The sequence below is a fragment of the Chiloscyllium plagiosum genome, unplaced genomic scaffold (assembly GCF_037043375.1).
Source record: "Chiloscyllium plagiosum isolate Xiang-an unplaced genomic scaffold, Cpla_swu_hap1 HiC_scaffold_3, whole genome shotgun sequence".
NCBI lineage: Eukaryota > Metazoa > Chordata > Chondrichthyes > Orectolobiformes > Hemiscylliidae > Chiloscyllium > Chiloscyllium plagiosum.
Genome location: NW_028270141.1, coordinates 66,118,807 through 66,132,200, shown reverse-complemented (window position 1 = coordinate 66,132,200; position 13,394 = coordinate 66,118,807). Strand labels below are relative to the sequence as shown.

At 39.8% G+C, this 13,394-nt stretch overlaps 1 protein-coding gene across 2 annotated transcripts in view; it reads right to left on the bottom strand.

The window, feature by feature from the left end:
- Window positions 1-623: 623 nt before the first annotated feature.
- Window positions 624-13,394, bottom strand: part of cyp39a1 (cytochrome P450, family 39, subfamily A, polypeptide 1) — a 47,325-nt gene continuing 34,554 nt past the window's right edge. For both annotated transcript variants that reach the window (XM_043682803.2, XM_043682814.2), the window contains 5 exons: window positions 10,705-10,838; window positions 8,190-8,285; window positions 7,210-7,298; window positions 2,909-2,996; window positions 624-873 (listed from right to left, as the gene is read on the bottom strand). In XM_043682803.2, coding sequence (XP_043538738.2) covers window positions 805-873; window positions 2,909-2,996; window positions 7,210-7,298; window positions 8,190-8,285; window positions 10,705-10,838 — 476 coding nt within the window. In that variant the 3' untranslated portion in view covers window positions 624-804. The remainder of the gene's footprint in view (window positions 874-2,908; window positions 2,997-7,209; window positions 7,299-8,189; window positions 8,286-10,704; window positions 10,839-13,394) is intronic.

The following is a 13,394-nucleotide window of genomic DNA, read 5'->3' as shown; positions in this document are numbered from 1 at the left end:
TATGCAGGCCATAAATTCCTAAAACTGAGGTTTGTATGAAATAGAAGATCCCTTCAACTGTTTTCAATAAGCAAGGTGTTGATCTTACCCAACAAGGATGTGCTTGCAAAACTGATGAAACAATGTCCAACATTAGATGTGATTCTGCAAATGGACAACAGTTACTGGATAATTCTGTATCTGCAAAGAATTATGGTGACAACCAATTTAAGATTGTCAGTGAGCTCACAGTATGGTGCACTTGTGTGTACTGGAAGCTACATTTGTTAATATCCAGGCCCTGTTCTTTGAAGAGAGAACATATTGATGCACTATGCCTGTTTCAACGACATGAAATAGGGGACAGTTGTTTGCTGTTTCATTGATCAGAGCATAGCCCTGAGAGATCAGAACTAACCTGTCTTGTTTAAAAATTGAAAAAAAAAATCATTGTTAACAGTCAATCAGCGGTAATGGTGCATTCTCCATGGCAATGCCTCTACCACAGTCCATTTGCCAATTAGCATTCTCTTCTCATGCAGTAAAAGTATTGGTTTTCCCCTTGAATTCCCCTTAAGAATTTTCCTGATGGGTGCAAAGCAAAACGTTTGGATAAAATGCGTCATTTTATAGCAATATTCAACTTCTGTAACACCAAATGATTATTTATTAATATTGTCCAACATACATAATCCTACAAAATACAATACAGGTACATGATTATTTTACATTAAACAAAGAAAAAGTTTATTTTTAATTATTATCAAATCTACTTTTGAGTACACTGGTTACGCTGAGCACAACTGTGTTTGCAGCAAGTATTGGTCATCGAAATTTATATTCAACTCTGCAAGGAGCTGCTGGCTGTTGGGTTCCTAATAAATGAAGTGGACTCTGAAAAAGACAGCAAGAAAAGTTTGTGCTCACATTTCAACAACTAACTTAACATGCAACATTATCAAGGGGTGCACTTTTCAAAGCTAGCACAAAAGCATAACAAATACAATCTACAATTGATAGAATAGGATTAGAAATGCAAAATGAACTAGGATTCCAGCTAATGTGTTGCTTTTGTTTTCCTAATGTGTTGCTGCCTAATACTGAACTTGCATTTCCAGAATGGCTATTCTTTTCTTTTTAAAAATCAGATAATACAGAATCAAATTAATTTTGTTAATAATACTGAGAAGTCAGATGTAGCTTTAACTTCACTAGATTAACATTACACACTCAGTCATGTATTTATGGTTAAAAGCTAAGTACAGCTTCCCATATTTTATGCATTGCTTGACAGATCCAGAAGATCATAATGAACCAGACATTTTTCCCTTTCCCACATCATTTAGCTTTTTCAGTGAAGAAACCTTTAGTGCTAAATTAGAATGATGACTGCTTTGGTCCAATTTTGAAGATGGTTGTGAATTTTCAAAAACTGAAACTGATTATTTCATGGATCTTGCACGCGAGGATGGTCCACATGCAGGAATGGAATATGTTTCAGATGTTGTCTTTTGAAACTACAAAGTATTGATTAAATGGAGAAAGTGAGGTCTGCAGATGCTGGAGATCAGAGATGGAAATGTGTTGCTGGAAAAGCGCAGCAGGTCAGGCAGCATCTAGGGAACAGGAGAATCGACGTTTCGGGCATTTCGGGCCATTCCTGAAGAAGGGTTAATGCCCGAAACGTCGATTCTCCTGTTCCCTAGATGCTGCCTGACCTGCTGCACTTTTCCAGCAACACATTTCCATCTATTGATTAAATGGGCCGAGCGGCAAATGGAGTTTAATTTAGATAAATGCATTTTGGGAGGCAAATCAGGGTGGTAGGACTTAAATACTTAATGGTAAGGAGATGGCAACTTATTCATTCAACATCAGCACATAAAAATGAAAGTGTTGTCAACAATCAGTACATTATGGCAGCATTTATGGAGTGAAAAATAGAATTAAAATTGGAATTAAATGATACTTTTTAAAAATTCATTTGTGGGATGTAAACATCACTGGCTGGCCAGCATTTATTGCCTGTCCACAGTTGCCATTGAGAGCTGTCTTTTTGAACCACTGAAGTCCGCCTCAATGCCACAATGCCATTAGAGGAGTGTTGCTGAAGAAAGAGACTTTGGAGTGCAGGTTCAAAGGTTCCTTGAAAGTAGAGTCACAGGTAGACAGGATAGTGAAGAAAGCATTGGGTATAAGAATTGAGAGGTCATGTTGCAGCTGTACATGACATTAGTTAGGCCACTTTTGGAATATTGCATTTAGTACTGGTCTCCCTGCTATAGGAAGAATGCTGTGAAACCTGAAATGGTTCAGAAAAGATTTACAAAGATGTTACCAGAGTTGGAGGGTTTAAGCCATAGGGAGAGACTGAATAGACTGTGGTTATTTTCGCTAGACGGTCGGAGGTTATAAAAGTTTATAAAATCATGAGGGGCATGGATAGGCTGAATAGCCAAGGTCTTTTCCCCCAAAACTAGAGGATGTAGATTTAAGATGAGAAGGGAAAGATTTAAAAAGGACTGTAGGGGCAACTTTTTCACATAGAGGGTAGAGCATTTATGGAATGAGCTGCCAGAGGAGATGGAGGAGGCTGGCACAATTACAGCATTTACAAGACATCTGGATGGGTATATGAATAGGAAAGGTTTAGAAGGATATGGGCCAAATGCTGACAAATAGGACTAGATTAATATAGGATAGCTGGTCAGCGTGGATGAGTTGGACTGAAGGGTCTGTTTCCATGCTGTATAGCTGTATGACTGTGATTCAGCTGCAACTTTTTGAATTGGTTCACAGTTATCAGCAGTGGAACAGCAAATTTTAAATTATCATCAACCCCTCTACTTTCACAATTAAACACACCCACTTCTATCAAAACAAATTGACACATTCATTCTCCTTTGCATGCCATTTATATTGTTTTTACCTCTTTTGGGACAGGATCCAATAAAGTAAACTCATACTTGTGAAGTATAAGAGCAGCAAACATTTGAATTTCTAGCAGTGCAAACCATCTGGAAGAATCAAAACAGCAGTTTGATGAAGAAGCCAGAACCAAAACAACATAGTTACACTGAAAATATCAATTATATTAGGCCAACAACAATCAGATTATTACCGCTATATTTGCATTTTCTTCTATTTTTCATGAAAAGCTTTGAACGAGTAAATACTGTATTTTTATTATTGTAGGTCATGGTCAGAAGAACTTCATGGAGTTCATTCAGCTCACATGGCCTTTGCTCATTATGCCATACATAGACCACAAAATTCCTTTACTCTCCACTGAAGTTTACACTGACATGCAAAAATAAGATATACAGCCTTTAAAACAAATGCTTCAGATCATTGGTAAAGAAATAATATCCAAAGGGAAACAGTAGATGGCAGCACTGGTTCATTTAACATCAGCACATTAAAATGAAAGTGCTGTCAACAATCAGTACGTTATGGCAGCATTTAGGCAGAGAAAAATAGAACTAACTTTGGAGTTGTGAACATCACTGGCTGGCCAGCATTTATTGCCTCTGCATAGCTGCCACTGAGAGGTGCCTTTTTGAACCACTGCAGTCCATCTCCTGTGGGTAGACCCACAATGCCATTATGGAGGGAATTCCAGGATTTTGACAGCAACAGTGAAGGAATGGTGATATAGTTCCAAGTCAGGATGGTGAGTGGCTTGGAGGGGAACTTCAAGGTGGTGGTGTTCCCATCCTTCATCCTTCTAGATGGAAGTGTCATGGGTTTGGCTGTCTGAGGATCTTCAGTGAATTTCTGTGGTGCATCTTGTAGCTAGTACACAATGCTGCTACTGAGCATCAGTGGTGGAGGGAGTGGATACTTGTGGATGGTGACGAACTTCTTGAGTGTTATTGGAAGTTAGGGCCATCCAGGGAAGAGGGAAGTATTCCATCACACTCCTGACACGTGCTTTGTAGATGATGGAAAGGTTTTGGGGAATCAGGAGGCGTGTTACTCGCTGCAGAATTCCTAACCTCTGACTTGGTCTTGTAGCCATTGTTTATGTGGAGAGTCTAGTTGAGTTTCTGGTCAATGATAACCTCCAGGATGTTGCTGGGGGGGGTTTCAGTGATGGTAACACTATTGAATATCAAGGGGTGGTGGTTAGATTGTCTCTTATTGGCGATGGTCATAGCCTGGCATTTGTGTGGCACGAATGTTGCTTGTCAGCCCAATCCTGTATATTGTCCACACCTTGTTGCTTTTGAAAATGGACTGCTTCAGTGTCTGAGGAATCGCAAATGGTGCTGAACATTGTGCAATCAATAAACATTCCCACTTCTGACCTTATGGAGGGAAGTCACTGAGGAAGCAGCTGAAGGTGGTTGGGCCTAGGACATTCGTGACTGAGAGTGGCAGGACTGCCAAGCTTAGATCTGATGCATTGGTTGTGGAATCGCTTAGCTCTGTCTATCACTTGTTGCTTGTGCTGTTTAGCATGTAAGTAGCTTCACCAGGTTAACACCTCATTTTCAGGTATGCCAGGTGCTGCTCCTGACATGACCTCTTGCACTCGCCATTGAATACTTCAGAACATCAATACATGTGAGTCAGCAGTGATGGGTTGAGGAAGGAAATGCATATGTCAAGGGTGCAGCATGGCTTGCATTCATACAAATTCAGTTGCAGCCACAAATGCCTGTCAAACTCTTACTTCATGTTAGTGTGGACTCAAAGCTCTGGTCTTTTAGTTCCTGCAAATTTTCAACAAGAGAAATCGATGATGGTGGCTCAAACCTAATTTACAAAGAGTTAATTTATTTTTTTTGGAACACCTTTTTCTTTGGTGTATTCTTCTGGCATCGTCCGTTTGATTAATTGATTTCACGTGTCCTTAATATATGCTAGCCCAGTTGTTTCATGTTAAGGGTTCAGGGAGGCACGGTGGCTCAGTGGTTAGCACTGCCAGTACCAGGGACTCGGTTTGATTCTAACCTTGGGCAACTTTCGGTGTGGAGTTTGCACATTTTCCCAGCGTCTGTGTGGGTTTGTTCTAGTTTCCTCCACCAATCCAAAGGTGTGCAGATTAGGTGATTTGCTGTGCTAAATTGCCCATAGTGTTCAGGGATGTGTGCATTAGTCAAGGGTAAATGTGGGGTAATAGGGTAGGAGGAATGGGTCTGGGTGGGTTACTCTTTGGAGGGTCGGTGTGGACTTGTTGGGCCAAAGGGCCTCTTTCCACATTGTAGGGTTTCTATGATTCCTATGACACAGTTATGATGTCCCTACCCCTAAGCCAACAGACCAGGGTTCCAGTCATATCTGCTCTAGCAGCGTATAGTAACAGCTTTGAACAGGTTGATTAGAAAATATCTTATATTCCATAGCTACTCAGTTCATATTCATTGGCGTTTCATGATTATAAAACCTAAGCCACAATTGTGTTGTCTTTAGTGTCAAATCTAATATAAGAGTCAGGAAGTGTGGTGCACAAAATGAAACATATATGGTAGGGAAAGTATGCTGCCTCAAGATTGTTGGGTAATAAATGTATATCATTTCAATAAGTTAACACTGGCAAATAGTCCAGTGCAATGCTGTTCTGAATATCTATTTCATAATTTATATGTTGTAGAATATATTAGTTCTATGAATTACTTGGACCATCTGTGTTAAACTGATAAGTAATCTTGAAGTAAATACAATTCAACAAGATTGGAATTAATTACAATTTAAAGCTAACCTACATTTATCTTTCCATGTCAAAGTGAAAAATGTAAATACTGAACAATGGATGTCCCATTTTCGTACTTCCAATTTTCGTACTGAATTATTACTTCCAAAGAAGAAGCTTAAAGATAGAAATTCCAGAAAAAGAGTCAAAAAACGTTTTACAGATTTGAACTGTTCATATCAGTTATAGATTCGAACGTTGTGTTTAAAGGTAGAATAATTCGTTTCCATAACTGAGGACATCCCAAGCATGCATTGTCATACAGCCAGGCTATGGGGTTTAGATAATTCCGTTTTTAAAATTTAGCTAGATGCTTCTTTCAGAAGTTGTTACAGTTTTGATTCTGCAGCTCATTGAGTAGAGAGAGCCAAATGAAATCACTGTTAGTCAAACCTGCTTTTTAAGCAGAGAAAATGCTCACTTTACTATTCATTGTGCATATGTGGGTGAGGTTCAAATTCAGATTGTAATTTATGAGGGAAGGAAAATGACTAGAATATTTGCCAAGTTCATGTTTAGAGAAAGAAATCTACAGTTGTTCTCACAGAGCCCTGTGGCAGAGGAAACTTTACATTTGGAAACACAAATGCTGTGGAAACACAGCTGGGTCAATCATCTTGGACTAGGAAGAAATAAAACATCTACTAGAAACTAGGAATCAGCTACAGCACCAGCAACAGTAAAGAAGCTGTGGCAGCATTGTGGGTCATTAGGAACTAGGGTGTTCCTGATGTTTGAATGCTTAAGCAAAAATGCTGCAGAGTCTAAGTTTGACCGGAGAAGTCCACAAGCATAGATTTTGAAGAGTATTTCTGAGGATAAGTTAGCCAAAATTTAATGGAATAATTTGCATACATCAGCAAATAGCTGGAACACTGAGAAAAATCAAAGTTATTCCCAGGAGGCTATTGATTGGTTCCAGGAAAAGTGACTGAATCTTCAAGATTCGTGTAATGTATAAGGGAACTCTTGGGGTGCAACATTTTTGAGATGCTAAATTAACATGGACTGTTTAGTCCAGGTCTGGGTGAGCACATTTTCACAGAATACAACATTATTTTCATATTCAAAACTTGTAGTTATTTATATTTCAATATTACTAGAAGAACTTCAAAAGTGCTTGTAATGGAAGTGTCACTTTGGTGTGAAAAAGCAGACTTTTACTTGAAGTATATAATGCAAACAATATTAAATTTGTTTTCTTCTCAAAAATTTACACACAACAGATTTTATTAAATAGATCAACGACAATTTTTCACAATGACCTAACCATCCATTCCTAGGAGAAAGTGAGGACTGCAAATGCTGGAGATCAGAGTCAAAAAGTGTGGAAAAGCACAGCTGGTCAGGCAGCATCTGAGGAGCAGGAGAATCGACGATTCATGCAGAAGCCCTTCATCAGGAATGCAGCCATTCCTTTCCTAATTCTCTGCAGAATTAGTGCATTAGTTTCATTTAGAGATGCATTGACTAAAATATTAAATATAACATTGCAAAAACTGAAAAACAGATGATAATGAGGTAGCCCCTACCTTCCTGGACACTGATACCTGCCTCCTCCAAAAGCTAGGAAACCATCTAAGAAGACATGTTTTTCTATATCTGCCTTCTTCCATCGTTCCTGTAGGAAGACAACATTTTTCTACATCATTGCTGTGGACATAAACGATGGCACGATATACACAGTCAATACAGTTTAGAGTGGTAAAATAACAAAAGGAGACAAGTACTATTTGGATACTACACTGGGAGATTACAAAGATTACCAAGACCCTGAGAGTACTCATACTGGGATATTTTAGGGGGCAGTGCAGAAGATACAAGGTATGGCAGAGTAATAATACACTGGAAGTTAAAAAAAGCACAAATGCAGTATATTAATTAGTGCCATGCCGCAATATCTCTGATCCTGTTTTAAACATCATATTTTTCCAGCATATTCCCAAGCAACATGATCTCAGTTTGGGAATAGAGGGAGGTATTGTGGTGCAATGGTAGCATCTCTGCCAGGACTGGACTGGCATTCATAATTAGGCCAAAAGGTTTGACTAACGACATACAAATTGCCCCAGCATACCTCTGCCAGGTGATAAGAGTAGGAGACCTGCTGGTCAGCCAGAACAGTATGATAACAACAGGGCTAAATCTTCTCCAATCTAAAAGACTCCAAATACAGGTTCTTGCCACTTGTCCCATCGCAAACATTCTCCTCACTTTAAGACTTTATTAGATGATTTTAATAAAACATGTTAAATAATTAAAGACATTTTCATAAAATAACAGAAATTTATATCATACTATACCGTCAGTCTTCATTTCTGTTTGTTAATCTCACATCAAGTTACAATTTGTTTTGTTGCAGTCAAGGAATCTTTCCTGCTTTAATACGAAAATGTTACTATCATTTGAAAAGATTCAAAATTGTATCTGCTGTGTAGATGTGAGGTACCAAGGATCTACACATAATCCAAAGGTAAACAGTAATAAAATGCTTTTACTCAAATATACTCACAGGAATAAATTTTTCAGGATCAGGAAATCTTTTGGGATTCCGGTGTGCCCAGTAAATGGACAACATGAGCATGTCTCCCGAAGGAACAATGTAATTCTAGAGTAAGGAAATATTACCATTAAATAATTCCTGTGTTGTTTACAGATGCATTTTTTAAAAAAACCTAGTTTTGACATTTTCCTTTCCTCTCCCTGAAGATACTTAACCAGGTTCCAAAGAAGAGCATTGTGTTGGATAATAATTGAATTGTGCCAGGTCATCATTCACTATCTTGTCAAACTGACCTTTATATAAGGTGAAGATTGTTATTAGGATATTAAATTTCTATGGCTAAGCCAGATACATTTCCTAGTCAAATTCTACTCTAGCTTATTTCTGCAAGGAATTATTAGATGGTCATTAAGAGCAGGATATTTGACTGACTCTACTATTACTAATTCAAAGATAATGAGACCAACCTATCCTCACATTAGTTGAAATCACTGTTCAAACAAAAGTGGGGCCACACATCGAGATTTCCTTATTCTTTTCTAAGCAGCTTCTCACTGTATGAATTCATTGAACTATTAGGTCAAATCCTGCAAAGTTTAGTTTTAGGACATTCAAACGTGTAATTTGCATTTCTGACATCCATTGAATTGGGGACATCAGAGATATTTCAGCAGTATTTCTTTTGAATTGCTGATGGATTTCTCATCTGGCTCATATGATTGTCAAAGAATTGAATGCAGCATTCCAAAAGTGACCTAACCAATGTCCAGTACAGTCACAACTTGTATACTCAATGCACTGACCATAAAGGCAAGGACAGTCTAGATTAGAGTGGTGCTGGAAAAGCACAGCAGGTCAGGCAGCATCAGAGAAGCAGGAAAATCGACATTGTGGGCAAAAGCCCTTCATCAGGAATGGAGGCAGCATGGAGGGATAAATGTGGGGGTTGGGGGTGGGGGTGGGGAGCTGGGGAGAAGATAGCAAAGAGTACAATAGGTGAATGGGCTTGGGGATGGAGGTGATAAGTCAGAGAGGAGGGTGAGGGAAGGTAGCAAAGAGTACAATGGGTGGATGAAGGTGGAGATGAAGGTGATAGGTCAGAGGGGAGGGTGGAACGGAAAGGTGGGAAGGGAGATTGGCAGGTAGGACAGGTCATGGGGACGGTACTGAGCTGGAAGGTTGGAACTGGGGTAAGGTGGGGGGGGAGAGGAAATGAGGAAACTGGTGAAGTCCACATTAATGCCCTGGGGTTGAAGTGTTCCGAGGCAGAAGATGAGGCATTCTTCCTCCAGGCGTCAGGTGGTGAGGGAGAGGCGGAGGAGGCGGCCCAGGATCTGCATGTCCTCGGCGGAGTGGGAGGGCAAGTTGAAATGTTGGGCCACAGGGCGGGGTGGTTGATTAGGTGCGGGTGTCCCGGAGATGTTCCCTAAAATGCTCCGTGAGGAGGCGTCTGGTCTCCCGCGAGGAGACTGCCTCAGGAGCAACAGATACAATAAATGACATTGGTGGATGTGCAGGTGAAACTTTGATGGACATGGAAGGCTCCTTTGGGGCCGTGAATGAAGGTGAAGGAGGAGGTGTGGGCGCAGGTTTTGCAATTCCTGCGGTGGCAGGGGGAGGTGCCAGGACAGGTGGGTGAGTTGTTGGGAGGCGTGGACCTGACTCATGGAGGGAACGGTCTTTGCGGAAAGGGGTGGGGAGGGAAATATATCTCTGATGGTGGGGCCCGTTTGGAGGTGGCGGATTAAAGGCAAGGATACCAAACACCTTCTTCACTATTCTGTCTACCTAGGATTCCACTTTCAAGGAACTATGAACCTGCACTCCAAGATCTCTTTGTTCAGCAACACTACCCAGGATCTTACCATTAAATGTATAAGTTCTGCCCTGTTTTGCCTTTCCAAAATACATTAAGTAATCCCTTTATTGTTCCCTGTTGCTCTTTTAATGGCTCAATACCTTAATTCCAAGCTCACAAATCTACAAAGACATTTTGTGACTCTATAACATTGGTTTTAACTACCACTTATTCAACTTCATTAGGTGTCTGCTGTTCTTTTTGGTGTACAAGAGAATGGTTATAAAGGATTGATATTGGTGACTGCATTTAGCTCCATAACATGCCATATAATCTTGGTTGTGGGAGAATATGAGTCTATCCTAAGATACCCATGAAGATAATGATATGTGTACTCCTTGGATGCTGATAGTGTTATGTAGGGGTATTATGTTTAACTAGCCAATGAAACTTGTACTAATTGGTATCATGCAATAAACTACATCTCATTAAAACATGAGCCTCTTCTCACTTACTCATGATGCTTCCTCTATCATTGTTAATCAAGCAGGCCCTGAACCTAAAGTAAAATAGGATAGATGACCGCCCTGTACCCCAACCATTACCTGGTAGTGGTTGATCCTGCAGCACTTACAATACGTTTGACACTTATTCACAGTATAGCCCACAATTTATATCTGCTTTTGTATCCCCTAGATGAAAGCAGCATAAGCATAGATAACTCACTTTAATTTTTAAAGGTTGCATCACTTTTCTACATATAACCCCTGGAGCTCGCAAACGAATTGCCTCTAAAATGCAACATTTTAAGTATGGAAGCTTCTGTAGATCACTTTCCTTCAATCTGATCTTTTTATTACCTGAAGAGATAAGAAAAAAAGGGGAGCATGAATCAGCAGCTAGACTGTTCTATTACCTCGTCTTCTGAATCCAGCAGTAATATCACATCCATTTTCATTTGAACGTTAAAAGTCATCCAACTGTATACTAATGGCAGCACCTGTCATGTTCTGGGGAAGGGAGGGTAAGCATGGGTTCAAAAGAGTCACTAGTTTGTACAACCTATCCAACCAAATAGTGCAAACTAATATGATAGTTGTATCGTAACTGCACGAGTCATGTCACTCTTATACTGTTCAATGTTTTGTACACTTGAATTTGTTTAGTTATAAATATCTAATTACATAATACAAATTAATCATGTAAAATTTGCAGCCCCAATTAACAGATTAAATATTATTGTACCATATTTGATCAAACAACAATTTTCATAATCAAGACGAGTAACCATACAGCCTAGAAGCAAATTACTGTAGATGCTGGAATCTGTACTGAAAACAAAAAATGATTGAAACCGCAGCAGGTTGGACAACATCCATGGAGAGAGAGCAAGCTACCGTTTCATATCGAGATGACTCTTCAGAGTGAAGTGTCGAGGAGGCAGCATTTATGCAATAGTGTTGGGGGAGAAAAGGTGTTGACAGCTCAGATTAAATTATCAGAATGTGAGAATGGTAGAACAATGGTAGTCTAACTCCAAAATTGGAAAGAACAGTTGTGCTGAAGTTGAAGCCAGGGTGGGGCAGGCGTTAATGGATGGCTGTTAATAGCTATTCATCCTCCCTGCAAGATCGTTATCGACTCCTCTATCTGTCCAGCTGTTCTTTTCTCTTTGTACTCTATCCCTACCTATTGTTTACTGTTTACCCCCTCCCCGAACCCTATCTTCTGCACATAAAGCAATATTTTCTTAGCTACCATCAGTTCTGAGGAAGGATCACTGGACCCAAATGTTAATGGATTTCTCTTCACATGTGCTACTAGACCTGCTGAGCTTTCCCAGCAACTTCAGTTTCTGATTTACAGCATCCTCAGTTCTTTCAGTTTTTGAATATTTATATCTGTTGACCTTGGTTTCAATTGTATACTTAATTGATTTCTTGGTCATCTTTGTCTCAAAAGACAACATGCTCATCATATGGAGTGTTTGTAGGATTCTGATGGGCATAGTGATGACTATTAAGACTATTAGAAGATTGCAAATAGCAGAAGATACTACTTATGACTGACTTCTAGAAAGGTTACTAGTTTGAGAATTCATCTCTTTGCACTTTTTTTCTGCCTCTCCTACATGCCTGCTTTAAAACAAAGTCACACCTTTGTTTTTATCTGGATATACCAGATGCAATGATCTGGGTAAGCTTCTAGGTCTTGAAGGTAAAAACAATGACTGCAGATGCTGGAAACCAGATTCTGGATCAGTGGTGCTGGAAGAGCACAGCAATTCAGGCAGCATCCGATGAAGTTGATCTTAAAAGTCCCAAATGGATACTTCAGAGTGTGACCATGTTGACTGTGCACCCCAGACTCGAACTGTCCTTAGAAGGTTCGCTTTGAACCTATTGTTATGTATTTTGGCTGCATGATCAGTTCAACTCAGTCCTAACTGTCTTACCTTGGCATATCAGTTCAGAAGAGTATCTCAGTACCTGGTATTTTGTCCTGTCATCTGATCTTCCAAAGCTTCTGAAGGAAACTCATTTGAAAGTCACTGAGTTTCCCAGCATGATGTAGGTACATGTTCTAAATCATGTGTAGGACAGAATGGACAAAACCTCTATAGACTCTCAGTTTGGAAGGCCATCTCACTCCTTTGTTCTCAGTCTAATGAATGAGGTCAGTTGAAAGTGCTTCCTTTCCTTCTTAGGCTGTCTTTGGGATCAAGGATAACTTGAGCCCCTTCAGCCTGCTCCGATTGGTTTGTAACCTAAAATTCACATTCCTGCCCATCCCTTGATAATCTTTAATTCTCTTTCTTAACAAAAATCTATCTAGCTCTGCCTGAAGAATATACAAATACTCTCCCTCCAACACCTACTCAAGAAGCAATTTCTGAAGGCTCCTGACCTTCACAGAAAAAGATTTCATCTGAGGTGATTGATATGCAGTGTTTTGGGTGTGGGGTGGTGATGTTTGAAGGGTTGGGTAGATGGGTTGTTTTGAGGTTTAGGGTGCCCCTTCCAACATCTTGACTTTGCCTTGCTTATTCCCAATGAGAGCTCTCAATGTGTCTGGTATCTTCCCAAATCGGCATTCTCCATTTTGGTTGGTGACAAGCCAGAACCTGTCAATGGTTTTCAATGTTTGATCTCTTTAGGGATGAATTGAGGACTTTCCTAACTTGTTTCTGCTGGTCTCCTGCAGTCTCTCACTATAACGGAGTTGTGAATAGAATAGTTGACACAAATATAATACATTCTGTCCTGTGGGGCTGATTTTACATGATTATTATCTTGGGCATCTTGGCTCAGAAATATATGTTGCTGTGTTCCATCTTTCTTGCCACTGGATATGAAAGATTTTGCAAAAGTGCAAAATCCACCACCTATCTAGTAAAACACTTGTGATCTTAGTTT